General features: G+C 34.9%; 1 protein-coding gene across 1 annotated transcript in view; it reads left to right on the forward strand.

The window, feature by feature from the left end:
* MS3_00007166 (uncharacterized protein) overlaps positions 1-14,965 on the forward strand; it is a 64,006-nt gene that overhangs the window by 16,321 nt on the left and 32,720 nt on the right. The window contains exons 5-7 of the mRNA XM_051215421.1: positions 6,272-6,327; positions 9,929-9,988; positions 12,852-12,948. Coding sequence (XP_051065922.1) covers positions 6,272-6,327; positions 9,929-9,988; positions 12,852-12,948 — 213 coding nt within the window. The remainder of the gene's footprint in view (positions 1-6,271; positions 6,328-9,928; positions 9,989-12,851; positions 12,949-14,965) is intronic.

Consider the following 14,965-nt stretch of genomic DNA (forward strand, 5'->3'; position numbering starts at 1 on the left):
GATTTAGTTTTCTACGGGATGGGGACGCTAACCCCATGCCCAACCCTCCTCCTTTATCCGGGCTTGGGACCGGCAGTAGCCCCCGGAGGGACTCCAGGCGGAGTTGAAGCTCAGTTTAGAGCCTGATTGTTATTATTATTATTATTATTATTAAAATCTTTGTAATATGATCTCATATTCCTGAATTTAAACATTTTGATATGTCTTGCAAATTGAACGCTATATTTGTTTCCTAAGCTATTCTGTAACCCCCAAGCTAGAACTGTACAGCGACCTGAACAACGAGAGAGAAGATTTAAAGTATGCGAGAAGTGCTTTACTCCTAGGTTCATTTTGTTACAGAAAATATAGGGTTTTTATAATATTTTTAGATGTCCTTGGGTTGCTAGAAGATTCTGGAATGCTACTAAACATAGTAGCAGTATAGCAATCAGCCAATCAGAACCTCTAAATGTGACGTTTTACTTCTTTGATATTTTTGGCTAAAACTTCAAGTGAACGCTGATCGGATGAAACGCTTCTTAGTGTTTCCTGATCCTTGCTTGTCTTTTGCAAAAACTTTTCTGGATCACTCCAACAAATTCATCATTCAAAAGATAATTTAAGAAAGGACAGTGATTCTAGTAGGATTATGAATATATGCTACGAAGAAACAAAACCCCACCAACTATTGAGCTTATTCTTGACCATATATTGATATAAATTACAAAAATGGAAAGTATTTACATTTATAATATGATGACATAATCAATTGTGAGATGGTTCAGAAGATCTGTAGCTCAGGTGGATGATTTTGATGGAGTTTTATTCTCTAAGCTGAATAGTTTGGTCGTGAAGCTTTCATTATTCTTCTGAACAATATCATCATCAGCACAAACTTCAGATAGACTCCTAACCAAACTCTATCATAATCAATTGTATGTTCATAAGTTCAGTTATATAATCAGAGATGAAACTGATAAAATGTTTCAGTAAATAATTATAAATAGTTTATATAATAACTTTTATATAAAGTTATATCCATCAATCTAATGCATTAATACATTCAGCTTTTATATATGCAAGTATAACATAAATGATTGCCTCGATATTGTCTGAAGTCACAAGCATCATAAGCAGTGATCGATGGTGACTAGTAGCACAAACCAGGATACGCGTTTTGTCTTATTTTTGACTCATCAGCTGAATATACCTGATTTAAACTTTATCCCATTGAACAAGCTAGTAGCTAATTAGATAATACAATGGTGTTTGAGGTGAATATTAATCGGTTTGAATTCCACCCAAGAGATGTAGGTACATCCAGCTGATGAGTCTCAAATAGGACGAAACATGCATCCTGGATTCTACTACTAGTCACCATTCATCTTTGCTTATAAATGACATATAATTATATGTATTAATTATCCATTTAACTAATGTTCATACTGATCATTATAGTAGAATTACCATTGTCATTATACACAATGAAATATGTATGTTTTCATTTAACTTATTACATACTACATATAGAAATACGTGATTTCATTAAAAGTTTATGATGAAATACAAATGTAAGAGATTGTAATGGATCAGAAGGAATTGAGCTATTCATTAGAAAAGTTATTTCAATGGATCATATAGATTAATCCTGATTAGCTTTAAATCTTATCACAACTTATTAAAGTGATCTCTTTATTCTCTCATTGTATCATTCACTGAAATATCATTTGTATCTAATCATTTAGAGTTTAATCTTATTTAAATAGAATGTCATTAAATGATAGATAATGATTGATATTATGAATGGATGAATGTTAGACTACCATCGAAAGCCTGGAAGTATTGGATGATCGTTTCGTCTTAGTATAGGACTCTTCAGTTGCTGAGGAGTTGTTTGAACAGTTTATTGAAAGGTTCACAATCAATAATACAAATGACACTTGCATTCTTTATAAAGATAGTACAGAGTAACTTAAAGTTCATGGATAGTTTTATGGAATACAATCTAACTATCAATTTCACAAGTGTAGAAAAATATTACATTGTTTTCTTAACTAAATATTTCATGTAAAATAGGCATTTCTAAGTAATTAATGTTGGGAATACCTAATATATTCCTTAGAAAAAGCTCAAAGAGACACTAAAAACTCTGAGAAACATTTCATCCAATCAGCATTGAATTGAAGCGTCTCAGAAGCATCTAGAAAGTGAAGAGTCATGTGCCATATTAACTATCCTTCTACTGTGTTCAGTAAGGTTCCAGAACCTTCCAGATGTTTAGGGCAATCTGAAATGTTATGATAAGCCTCAATTTTGTGTGCATAAACTAACCTTAGAGTAAAGTGTTTAGATTGATATCATGAATGAGTGAATCCTATAAAAGCATCAAAAGCCTGGAAGCACTGGATGGCCATTTCGTCCTAGTATAGGATAGTATGAGACAGTCACTCATTGAAGACAATGGTGGATGATCGCTCAATACCGTGGATTGGTTGAAGTAAGACATAAACACTGTTGGATACCAGCCAGTTCAGTGGTCTAATGATTAAGCGCTCACGCGTCAGACTGATATGTCCTGGTTTCGAATCTCACGAGGTGGGAATGTGGATGCGCACTGTTGAGGAGTCCCACAATAGAACGAGTTGGCCGTCCAGTGATTCCAGGTATTCCATGATGGTCTAACATCAATCGATTCATGAGCTTAACTATTCTTTTAATGTTAATCTTTGATCGCAATAAATATTCTTGTCATATATTCAATCGTACATAACTAATGTACAATTTATGAATAGGGAAATATGTATTTTGACTTGTTCAAAGAAAATTGGATTATGTTTATAAAATGAAATGAGATGAACAATTAAGAAAATGAAAATCATGTTCTTTTTCTCTTTTACTGAATATATCGACATGTTCACAAGAATATTATACGATTGTATGATGAAATATATTTTAGGAAAAAATTGAATTCTGTTCACTCAGTGGAAGGTAAAAGTCCTTGTGTCGATTTTTTTTCTTCTAATTAGTTAATTGCCAAAAACAAATTCGCTTCGACGATCTCATTTCTCATTGACTGATGACCACATCACATGTTAGCCACTATCCATCTTTACATATAATGCTTGTGAATTAAGGCTATATCGAGGCAATCCACACAGTATGCACATATACACATAAGAGACAGATGAACTGCAATCCTAAACATCAATGGAAAGATTCAAGTAAAACAATACCAAATGAATTAACAACTTCACCCCATTGCACAAGCAAATGGTTATCAGGACTCAATAGCTAAGTGGATAATGTGATGGTGTTTCAAGTGAACGGTACTGAGTTCCAGTCCTAGAGTGAACATCAACTCTGAGGTGCGGGTACATTTAGCTAATGAGTCACAAATAGAACGAAATGCTCGTCAAACTGGATTCCACTGCTAGTCACTATCCATCTTTGCACACATCACAGCTCATTTAACAGAATTCTCAGTGCATAGATTGCTATAAAAAGCTACTAAGTAATATTAAAAATATTTTGTTGCTTAGCAAGAAAGCTAACCATTATTTACGAATAATAAATTTAGACCTCACTGACGTAACCATACATCTATGTAGAGATTCGTGCAGACTGTTGTATAATATTGATATAATGAACTCACATAAGTTAAATATCTATGGAAAACGAGATGTTTCGTCTTACTATGTGATCCTTCATCGGTACATATCCATGACTCCATCATAGATAATAGAGCTCAAGATCTTCAATCTTACACGGGAGCACTTCATCTCTAAATCACTGAGCCGGATTCTAACAGTGTATATATGTAACTCTATTCGAATCGTGATATTATACGATTATCTATCATCTCCGATGGATGACTGTCTGATAGCCAACACTTTTGGGTTCCGTAAGTCATGGCATCTGACTAGAATACAATAATTAACTCTGGAAATAAATCACCAAAGAACTAAAGACAATCAGTCATTAGTACTGATTATAAATTTACCATAAAACACGGATATATGCATTACGTCACTTCATAAATGTAATCATTGACAGAAACCATAGACAGTAAATTTTAATTATTTCTCTAATTAGATTATACAAATAAATTCATATTTAATTAAGAAGCTTTACATATTAAGGATTAATCAATAGTCATAAGCAACAATACTAAACAAATGTTTAGTACAAAAGATGCTCTATGAATCAACTTTGATGAACACTGATGAGGAGTCTCATACTAGGACGAAACAGTCATTCAGAGCTAATAGATTTTCCATGGTAGTCTAGGTTTAAATTACTCGTGAATTCAACTATTTAACCTTGAATTCAAGAGGTATATCCTGGAGTTCTGGTGAGAAGAAGTGATCAGTGGAGTTCAACCGGGTCCGTTTTGAGGTAGTAACTCACTGATGACAATGGTGGGTGTGTCACTCAATTTCGTGAATTAGTTGAAATTAGACATTAACACCGTTAGATGCCGGCCAATTCAGTGGTCTAGTTGGATAGGCGCCTCGCGCGAGACGGGGTTGTGTTTGCCCACTGCTGAGGAGTCCCATAATAGGACGAAACGTCCGTCCAGTGCCTCCAGGTTTTCCATGGTGGTCTAGCTCCAATTGACTCATGATCTCAACTGCTGAAATTATTGATATTACCTTACTTTAATAATGGTTACAGAATTCAGATCATTTCATAGGCTTAGTAATCACCGATCAAATATTTGATCTGATCTTTTGATTACATAATTGTTTCTCTTAGTTTATGTATGTTTAGATTTATTCTGTTTCTTCATTTTATGATTTCATTAAAAACATAAACTTATATAAGCTACCATTGTACAATGGTTATTTTGACAGTAAAAATTTTAATAGTTGAATTCATGAGTCAACTAATGCCATACCACCATTGAAAGCCTAGAAGAACTGGACAGCCGTTTCGTCCTAGTATGGGATTCCTCAGAAATGAGAAGCCGTGACCAGTGGAGTTCAACCAGATCTGTTGTGAGATAATAACTCACTAAACACAATGATGGACGGTCGCACAATATCGTGGACTGGTTGAAGATAGACATTCACACTGTTGGATGTCGTCTCAATGGTCTAGATATTCAGTGTTCGTGCGCAAGGCCGATAGGTCATGGGTTCGAATCTTGTGGGACGAGATAGTGGATGTGCACTGCTGAGGAATCGCATACTAGAATGAAATGTTCCGTCCAGTGCTCCTGAGTTTTCTATGTTGATCTAGCTTTAATTGGCTCATGAATTCAACTATTAAATTACTAAAACTATTCACAAAACCCCGTTCTGATACTAAACAGTTTCCCAATAATCTTAAATTCATATGATGTAATTTTAAACAATTTGATTATCTTAAACTTGGCTATTCATTCATACCAATTAGTTTTGATATATAGTAATTGAAGCATCTGATGAGAACTTATTAAAGAATAACATTCTTTGTTCATTTATGTGTGTTGTGGTATTTTGTTTTAATAATAACCTAAAATGATTGGAATCCTGTACCTATTGAGAACCTTCATAACACTATGAGTCAGTCAGTCAGCCATAACGCAAGACCAGGCACATATATGCATCGGTCCAAGTTGCTAAACCTTAATCATTAACACAACATAACGAACACCGGATTCATAGAAGCAGTTAACTCAATGGTGTAATATATAAAGGGAAGATTGCATATAAGGATATAATACGGGAAGAAAGAATTAGTTCGTAGAAAGAAAGATAAGAAGTGATTTTAATTTCTTAGTTTAAGGGAAGATAGAGAATGTATACACCGACGCCATTGTGATCGATTCTGAGCCACGTCACACAGTCTCCAACCATTGATTACGATAGTGACGCGGACCCCAACCAAGTAATCTGTATCTACCAACATGGCTAAAACCAGAAGTTAGTGACTTTATGGACTGGTGCAACGTTTTGGTTTTGCCGCTCCTAACTTTCTTCCACCAGTCTCCAACGCTAGTCAGCATTGCACATTGTGGTACTTGGTGTTTGGGCATACGCAATACGTGGCCCAACCATCTTAATTGATGAAGATTCACAACCTCATCAACTGATTACTATCATTCCTTAATACCTTTCGTCTAACCTCATTATTACTTACCCGGTGATCTCAGCAGATGCAAGCAAAACTGTGAACACTTCATATTAATAAAAAAAACAAGTCTGCTAAATACTTGAAATCCTATTTATTGACTTTTTAATATATTGGCTTGATGTGGAATATAATTACACTGTGAAGCATATTATTTTATCTTGTTGATTTACAGTGGTTATTTGCATAATCTATGAAAATGGTAATTCAATGAATGGGATTCTAATATCGGTAAGTTGATGTTTTGTTTTATTGAAATGTCTTAAACCTAATTGAAATTTCATATGTTATGACTGAATTGATTAATACACTAATTACCAAGATATAAAGTTAAATCTTATAAGAAATTCATGACTTTTTTGATTCAGATCATGAATCAAATGATGATAGACCACCATTGAAAACTTGGAAGCACTGAACGTCCAACTCGTGCTATTGTGGAACTTCTTAGCAGTGTAGATCCACGATCCCACTCGCGGGATTCGAACCCAGGACATATCAGTCTCGCGCGCGAATGCTTAATCTTCAGACTACTGAGACGGCATCCATTAGTGTTAATGTCTAACCTCAACCAATCCATGAAATTGTGCGACCATTTTCCATTATACTGAGATAGATACCTGTCTCTACCCGACACAGTTTGTTGTTTAAATATATGTAAAACATTTTCACAGTCGGACAATTGAAAACACAATTACCAGTATGAAGGTTGTGATGATTGTTGAATTTTATTGAGATCATGAATTGATCTAACTTGGACAATTATTAAAAACCTGAAAGTACTGGACAACGATTTTGTCTTAATATGAAACTTTACAGCATCGCTCATCAACAATCCTATCACTTAGATCAGTTTGTAGCCTCAATAAATGTTGGTTTTATGAACCCTCAGCTGATTTATTTGGTTGAACAAAGAAACGCAAAGGAATTCAATGAATTTCTAGAAATCTGACACGCTAATCAAGCATCAGTCAATATAAACATCAAAATCAAATAAACCTATAACGTAATAGGAATAATGATTTAGTATTGTAAGGTCAGATCAGTTGAGATCAACTTTCCAGCTATGAATAACAACCAACCATATTCTAAATGAATAGAACAAGCTACTATGAATTGTATCAAAGTGTTAATAGCTCATTTCTCTTTGAAATGCTTCCCGATAACACTGTTCAGAACGACAATGAAAATGTTACCCTTTAACTTATAAACCATACTTACTTACTTACTTACTTACTTACGCCTGTTACTCCCAATGGAGCATAGGCCGCCGACCAGCATCCTACAACCCACTCTGTCCTGGGTCTTGCTTTCTAGTTCCATCCAATTCTTGTTAATTTTACACATGTCTATCTCCATTTCCCGGAGTAATGTGTTCTCTGGTCTTCCTCTCCTCCTTTGACCTTGAGGATTCCATGTAAGGGCTTGCCTTGTGATGACGCAGCTGGGTGCTTTTCTCATTGTGTATCCTATCCGCTTCTTCCTGATTTCTTGCTCCTCTAAAAATCTCATTCTGAACGATAAATTTTCTGTATCATCTTAAAATTACATTCGACAACATAATCAATTCATTGATAAACTACCATGAACCGTAGTTTTTCTCACTTCTTATTTTGTTTATAAGTTTATAAGTAATAAAACACAATATCAACTTACTTGATATTGTTTGCTTGAATCTTACCATTGATGTTTAAGACTGCAGTTTATCCATTTCTTTTTGGTATATTTGCATACTATGAGTATTGCTTTGATATTGACTTAATTCAAAAGCATTCTAAGCAAAGATGAATAATGGCTAGCAGTGGAATTTAGTTTAACGTGCGTTTCGTCTTATTTGTAACTCATCAGCTGAATGTGCCTAATTTAAACTTCATCATATTGTACAAGCTAGTAGCTATCAGGATTCAGTAGCTAAATGGATAAAGCAATGATGTTTAAAGTGAATGTTACTTGGTTCGAGTCTCAGAGTGAACATCAACTATGAGATTCAGGTACATCCATCTAACGAGTCACAAATAGGACGAAATACTTGTTTTAGATTCCATTGCTAACCACTATCCATCTTTACGTAACAATTTAATTACAAAAGATGGTTACTATCTATAAAAAACATGATTATGTATTGTTGACGTAATAGTTTATCAATGAACTTCTCTTCCTTGTCTAACTTCTTTTTTAAATTATCGTTGATGCATCCATAATTTATAATACTTACGTAATTTATAACTTTAATTGAAGGAGAATCTTTATTTAAGTAGTATATGTATTGTTATTTAAATTCTGTTCTAAATAGTCTGCGCAAAAATTTTATTGATCGTTCTGCTTTAAAGATTTGTTTTGACATTATACCTAGTTTAGATTAGATAATAATAGAAAGAGGACACTAATTTTCTATCATGTACTTACTAGTGACTGATTTCAAGATGAGTTTCTTGGAGTTCTAGTGAGAAGCCGTAATCAGTAGAGTTCACTCATGTCTGTTGTAGAGACAGTTACTTACTGAAGACAATGGTGGACAGTCACACAATATTGTGGATTGGTTGAAAGTAGACATTAACACTTCTGTGTGCTGGCTTATTGGTCTAGAGAATAAGCGTCCGCACACAAGAACGAAGGCCTTGGGTTCGAATGCTACGTGTGAGATCGTGTGTGAGCACTGCTGAGGAGTCCCATACTAAGATGAGCTGGGCATCCAGTGCTTTTAGGTTTTCAGTGGTGGTCTAACATTCATCTATTCATGATATCAATCTAAACTCAACAATCTCCACAACCCTATACTGATATTATTAAAAAGTATGATTTTTCTAGACTGATATGAAAGATGTTACCGTAATAAAAGTTCTGAGTGATAAAACCATAGAAACCATACATTTACACTGTAATATAGTACCATTGTCTAAAGAGGAGATTAGGAAGAGACGTTGGAAGTGGATAGGACATACATTATGGAAATCACCAAACTGCATCACGAAGCAAGAATTAACGTGGACTCTTGAAAGGTAACGGAAAAGTGAAATACCAAAGAACACACTGCTTTGTGAATTGTTTGCAGACATGAAAAAGATGAGTCGCAATTGGAAACAACTGGGAAGGATCGCTTGGGACAGAATTGGATGGAGAATGCTGGTGGGAGGTTTATGTTCTTTCATGAGGGATAACAGGGGTGTGTACAGTATCATTGAGAAAATCTGAAAAGAAACATCACTTTAAATTCAATTAAAGCTCAACTAAAGCTAAACTAGCATGGAAAACCTGAAAGCACTCAGCTGTTATTTCATCCTAGTATGGGTTTGAATCTCGTGAGCGATATCTTGGATACACACTGCTTAAAGAGTCCCATATTAGAATAAAATAAACATTTATTACTTTCATAGTGATCTAACTTTAATCGAATCATCATTTTATGAAAATCACTTATCTTATTTCTTGATCGTTACGTAATCTAATTTCTTATTGAACATATTTTGTTTTTTCAACGGTTAAGATCATGAGTCAGTTGAAGCTAGACGACCATGGAAAACCTGGAAGCACTGGGCGGCCATTTCGTCCTATTGTGGGACTCCTTCGTTGGATGCCGGCTCAGTGGTCTGATGGTTAAGTGCTCGTTCACGAAACCAGTAGGTCCTGGGTTCGAATCTCGCAGGGGGTGAAGTCGTGGGTGCGCACTGCTGAGGAATCCCACAATAGGACGAAACGGCCGTCCAGTGCTTCCAGGTTTTCTATGATGGTCTAGCAATAACTGACTCATGATCCTACCCGTTGAAATTACTATAATATCCACAAAACCTATCTGATATTTTGTTTTTTTTTCATATTATTACATAATGTCTAGTTTATTGTTAAAACATTTTTGGACAGTGATAGAAAATTACTAGAAATGTTTACTGTTAAGGTAAGCAATACTATGACTATAAAAACTAGTTTTTTTTCTTTTAATGAGCAATGTTGTACATGATGAGACCTATAATTTATGGACGACCTTTGAGAGACAGTTAAAAGATCTTGAGAATGTCCGTATACGTACTACGGCTAAATGATGATTAGAAACCAAGGCAAAGAATTACCATTAATATTTACAGTTGATAGTTAGGATAAAGATTTAGATTTAAGGTTATCATCATGAACTGATATCAGCTATACTGCTAAAACTCCATTTAACCAAATGTGTGAATTAAGTTGGCGCCAAAATTCAAGATCTGTTATCGTAAATCTGATTGACCCATCCATAAATTATAGTCTCGCCTGTATATATATATATATATATATATATATATATATATAATATTTCAGGCTCAATATAGTCAAGAGAATAGAAATATCGTTAACCAGATATAAGACTTACTTACTTACTTACGCCTGTTACTCCCAATAAATCATAGGCCACCGATCAGCATTCTACAACCCACTCTGTCCTGAGCCTTCCTTTATGGTTTTATCTAATTTTTGTTCATTCTTCTCATGTCTGTCTTCATTTCTCGATGTAATGTGTTCTCGGGTCTTCCTCTCCTCCTTTGGCCTTGAGGATTCCATGTGAATGCTTGTCTTGTGATGACGCAGTTGGGTGCTTTCCTTAATGTGTGTTCTATCCACTTCCATCGTTTTTCTTGATTTCTTCCTCCGCTGGGATCTGGTTTGTTCTCTCCTACAATAGGTTATTGCTGATAGTGTCTAGGTAAACGAATCCAAAGTATTTTGTGCAGCCAATTGTTAATAAACACTTGTATCTTCTGGATGATAAATTTTGTAGTTCTCCATTTTCCCGCCCCATACAGTAGAACTGTATAGTCATTTGTATTAAAAATTCTGAATTTGTTGTTGGTTGACAGAGATATAAAAGGTATTGATGATTAATCTAGTAGATGGTCACTTAGCAAATATAGTAACTTGAAACATTTGCTCACAAGTGATTGCTTAACCTTAATGTAAGTACTGGATATTATATTGGATATTTTTAACTTGTGAAGACCAAACATATGGCTACTGAAATGGATTTTGGTGGCCCTATATCTGACTCCAATTAGATTGCATAAGTGATTGTTATTGAAATATACATGTCACCAACCCTTGTATATAATCATCGACTTAAATCGCTTGAGTGTATAATGGAATTAAATAAGTCAAATACAATAATACGTGTATTTCATATAATCGTTGATCCAGACAAACGATCGAAGATACAAAGCGAAGTGAAAAGAGAGTCAAGTAAAAAGACGTACAGTGGAGAAGGCTTATGAACCAACTCGATTTAAGCAAGCCCTAATCAGCATTTATAGTCAGATAGAAATAAGCTACAGATATGTGATGAGTACGATAAGATGTGCACATACATACACTGGTGGTTGGAGGTAGTCAGCAAGAAACCCTGGCCCCGTGATTCGTACTACTTGGCACTCATCAGTAAGGTGTACCTGTAATCGTGAGGGAACTGGTGCTCCCAACATAGTGCACGCAATGTTGAGTCACCTAGACTATTGGCCACAATGCAACTTGGTCGATAGCATTTGATCTATACTAATGAAGGACTCGATACACATGAAATTGATCACCACTCAGTGATCGATCATTTGTGACATACATACGCTCATATAAAAACAGCGAAGGCTGATAAGAGATTAATTAACAAGGTCAAGATGTAGCTTGAGAAGAATTGACAAATTGGTTTGCCGAGAAGCTAGAATAAGTTATGCGGGCTTAACATAGTAATCAACACTACAAATGTTCAAAAGCAGATGCCTAAATGTATGTTAAACCCCTGGCTAGAAGAAAATTCAAACCCTCACATTATCGGTTATACAGCTTTCAGACACATAGATCGTTTACTGAAACATCTTTTACTGTGTTTTACTATACATCGATAACAGTGAAGTTATGATCAATGATGATGTATTTAATTTTTGTGTTTCCCTTCAGGATTCCAAGTTAGGGCTTGCCTCGTGATGCAGTTGGATGATTTCCATAATGTGTACTTTGTCTAATTCCAACGTCTTTTCCTAATTTCCTCTTCAGCTGGAAGTTGATTTGTCCTCTCCTACAGAAGGCTGTTGCTGATGGTATCCGGCCAACGGATGTTGAATATCTTGCGTAGACAACTATTTATAAATACTTGTACCCTCTTGATGATGGTTGTAGTAGTTGTTATGCAAGTTTCAGCTCCGTCTTGACGTTGGTATTGAAGGTTGTGGCTTTTATTTTGGTTCACAGTTGTTTTTAGTTCCATATTTCCTTCAACTGTACGAATGTGATCCTTGTTTTGCCTTGTTCATCCATGATGCTTCCCAAGTACGTGAAATATTCCACATCTTCCGGAGTTTTGCTATCAACTGTGATTGGGTTGGTGTTCTCCGTGTTGTATTCGAGGATCTTGATTTTTCCTTTATGTATACTGAGGCCTAATTATCCAGAAGCTGCTGTTACACTAGTTGTCTTCATCTGCATTTGTTCGTGTACGGGATAGAAGTGCCAACATAAATAAGTAGTTTAGAAATATTTGTTCAATTTGTAATTATGAAGTCAATAAACATCTGGAAAATCTTGAAATTCTGCGATCAAATTCCTCAGGGAGGTACTTATCAATAAATTCTGAGACGTTTCAAACTTGAACGATACACTTGTTGATTACCATTTAGAACTTTTAATATATATCCACTGAGATTAATCTAAAAACATTGAAACAAAGGTCAATTATAATGTGATGTAATCCATAAAAGATTATACCGAATGTTATTACCTTAATTTATTTTTGATTTTGATTTTAGTTAAAGACATTCAATGAAGTAATCAGGAAGTATGTGATGAAATCATCAATGGAACTTCAATATAACTTACAAAATAATTATTCCATTCCTTTAGAAGGTAAGTATAAAGATAGAATATATATACGTCTGTTACTCCTCATGGAGGAGCATAGGCCGCCCACCAACACTCTTTATTTAACCATGTCCCAAGCAATCCTTTTCACTTCCAATTGATGTTACATACTACTTATATCGATATATATAAATAGCATACACCATAAATTACACTTTCTATCCCAACAAATGTTGGTTTTAAGATCATTGTAATATTGTAGGACTACTCAGAAGTGCGCATTCTAGATCTATTTCCTGGAGGAGTCCCACAATAGGACGAAACGACCGTCCAATGTTTCCAGTTTTTCAGTAGTGGTCTTACATCAACCGGTTCATGATGTTAATCAAAAAACTTAATAATCTCCACAACCCTGTACTGGTAATTGTAATAATTTTTATTATAGATTGACTTCAGCTTGAAAATCATTAAAAATAAAAAGCATCTAGGTCCTTCCGGTAGGATCAGTAATCAATACTCATAACCATAACCATGTGAAACTTTTTTTTTAAAAAAACACAAAACTTTTAAGTTGCTTGACAGTTACGCTACATTGAAACAACCGAGTTCGGATTCAATAGTTTACATTTTAAACTTCGATTAGTTCATGGAATAGCGTAAGTACCATAGATTACCATTAATTATCTCATTTCTAACTGTAAAACATTCGTTTCATTAAAATGAACAGCGAGACTATAACATATGGACGAACCAATCAGGTATAAGATAACATATCTAGGATTTTGGCGCGAAGTTCACTCATCCATTTGGTTAAATAGAGTTTTGGCATTATAGCTGAAGTCAGTTTGTGATGAAAAACCCTAAATCTAATACCTAACCTTAACTATCGACTGTAACTTATAATTCAAAGTCTTCACACAGATTTATAATCCTCATTTAGTTCTAGTTTTCAGGTGGACACTCTGAAGGTCAGTCTAACGTCGTTCAAAAGTCGTCCATAAATTATAGTCCCACCCAATGAATATTTTTCATACAATCTATTATACATGTCATTTATAGAAGTAAAAATGCCTTTTCTAGTATACATCATGTAAACCTCATGTGGGAAAGTCTTGAAACTTTAGTTGATTTATTGATTATCACAGATAGTGTTATATCCCTATATGAATAATGAATGGTAACTGTTGGGATCCATTTATGGACCAATGTTATGCATATATTTTTATCGTATAATTGTTATGTAACTAAACTGTTCATATTCGTTTTCCGCTCATTATGAGCTTTATTTTGACCTATCAACCATTATTATACGATTTACCATTCTTGAATTATGCCCTGTCTATTAAGAACACTCTCCCACATTCACAGTCACATTCAGCTAATTGTTGTACAAACATTGTTTACTATTTTATTGGTACGATGTGGTCTATCTGGTCGGTATATAAACCTAGTATGTTTGAAATACATCATTCATAATGCAGAGGCTGAGTTTGGTGTTCTGGAGTTGACTGGCTAGGCTAGGTGGAAAGCAGGACCGATAGGTACTCTAGGCTGCTCGCACGTGTTTTATGCATCACTGGTTCGATCGATAGTTCGTTGCTCTCTGATTGGCGGTATCGTTGCGTTATACGATAAACAGGGCACACAGGTTCACAAGTTAAAACAGATAGTTCAAATGATATGTTATAGTTATGGTATAGATGCTGCTATTACGGTGAATCAAAAAAACATCTCACGAATTTCTCCTTAAAAAACTAATACATATTCATTTTAATAGTTGAATTCATGATTCAATTAAAGCTAGACCACCATGAAAAATCTAGAACCACTGGACGGCCATTTTGTTCTAATATGAGACTTCTCAGCAGTGCTCATCCAAAAGATATTTCCTGGAGTTCTAGTGAGAAGACGTAATCAGTGGAGTTCAACCGCGTCTGTTGTGAGATAGTAAATTACTAAAGATAATGATGGACAGTGCTGCAATTTCGTGGATTGGTTAAAATTAAACATTAACACCGTCGGATGCTAGTTCGGTAAACTGGAAGATAAGTGTTCAGGCGCG

Source organism: Schistosoma haematobium, chromosome 4, assembly GCF_000699445.3.
Source record: "Schistosoma haematobium chromosome 4, whole genome shotgun sequence".
In the NCBI taxonomy this organism is placed as follows: domain Eukaryota; kingdom Metazoa; phylum Platyhelminthes; class Trematoda; order Strigeidida; family Schistosomatidae; genus Schistosoma; species Schistosoma haematobium.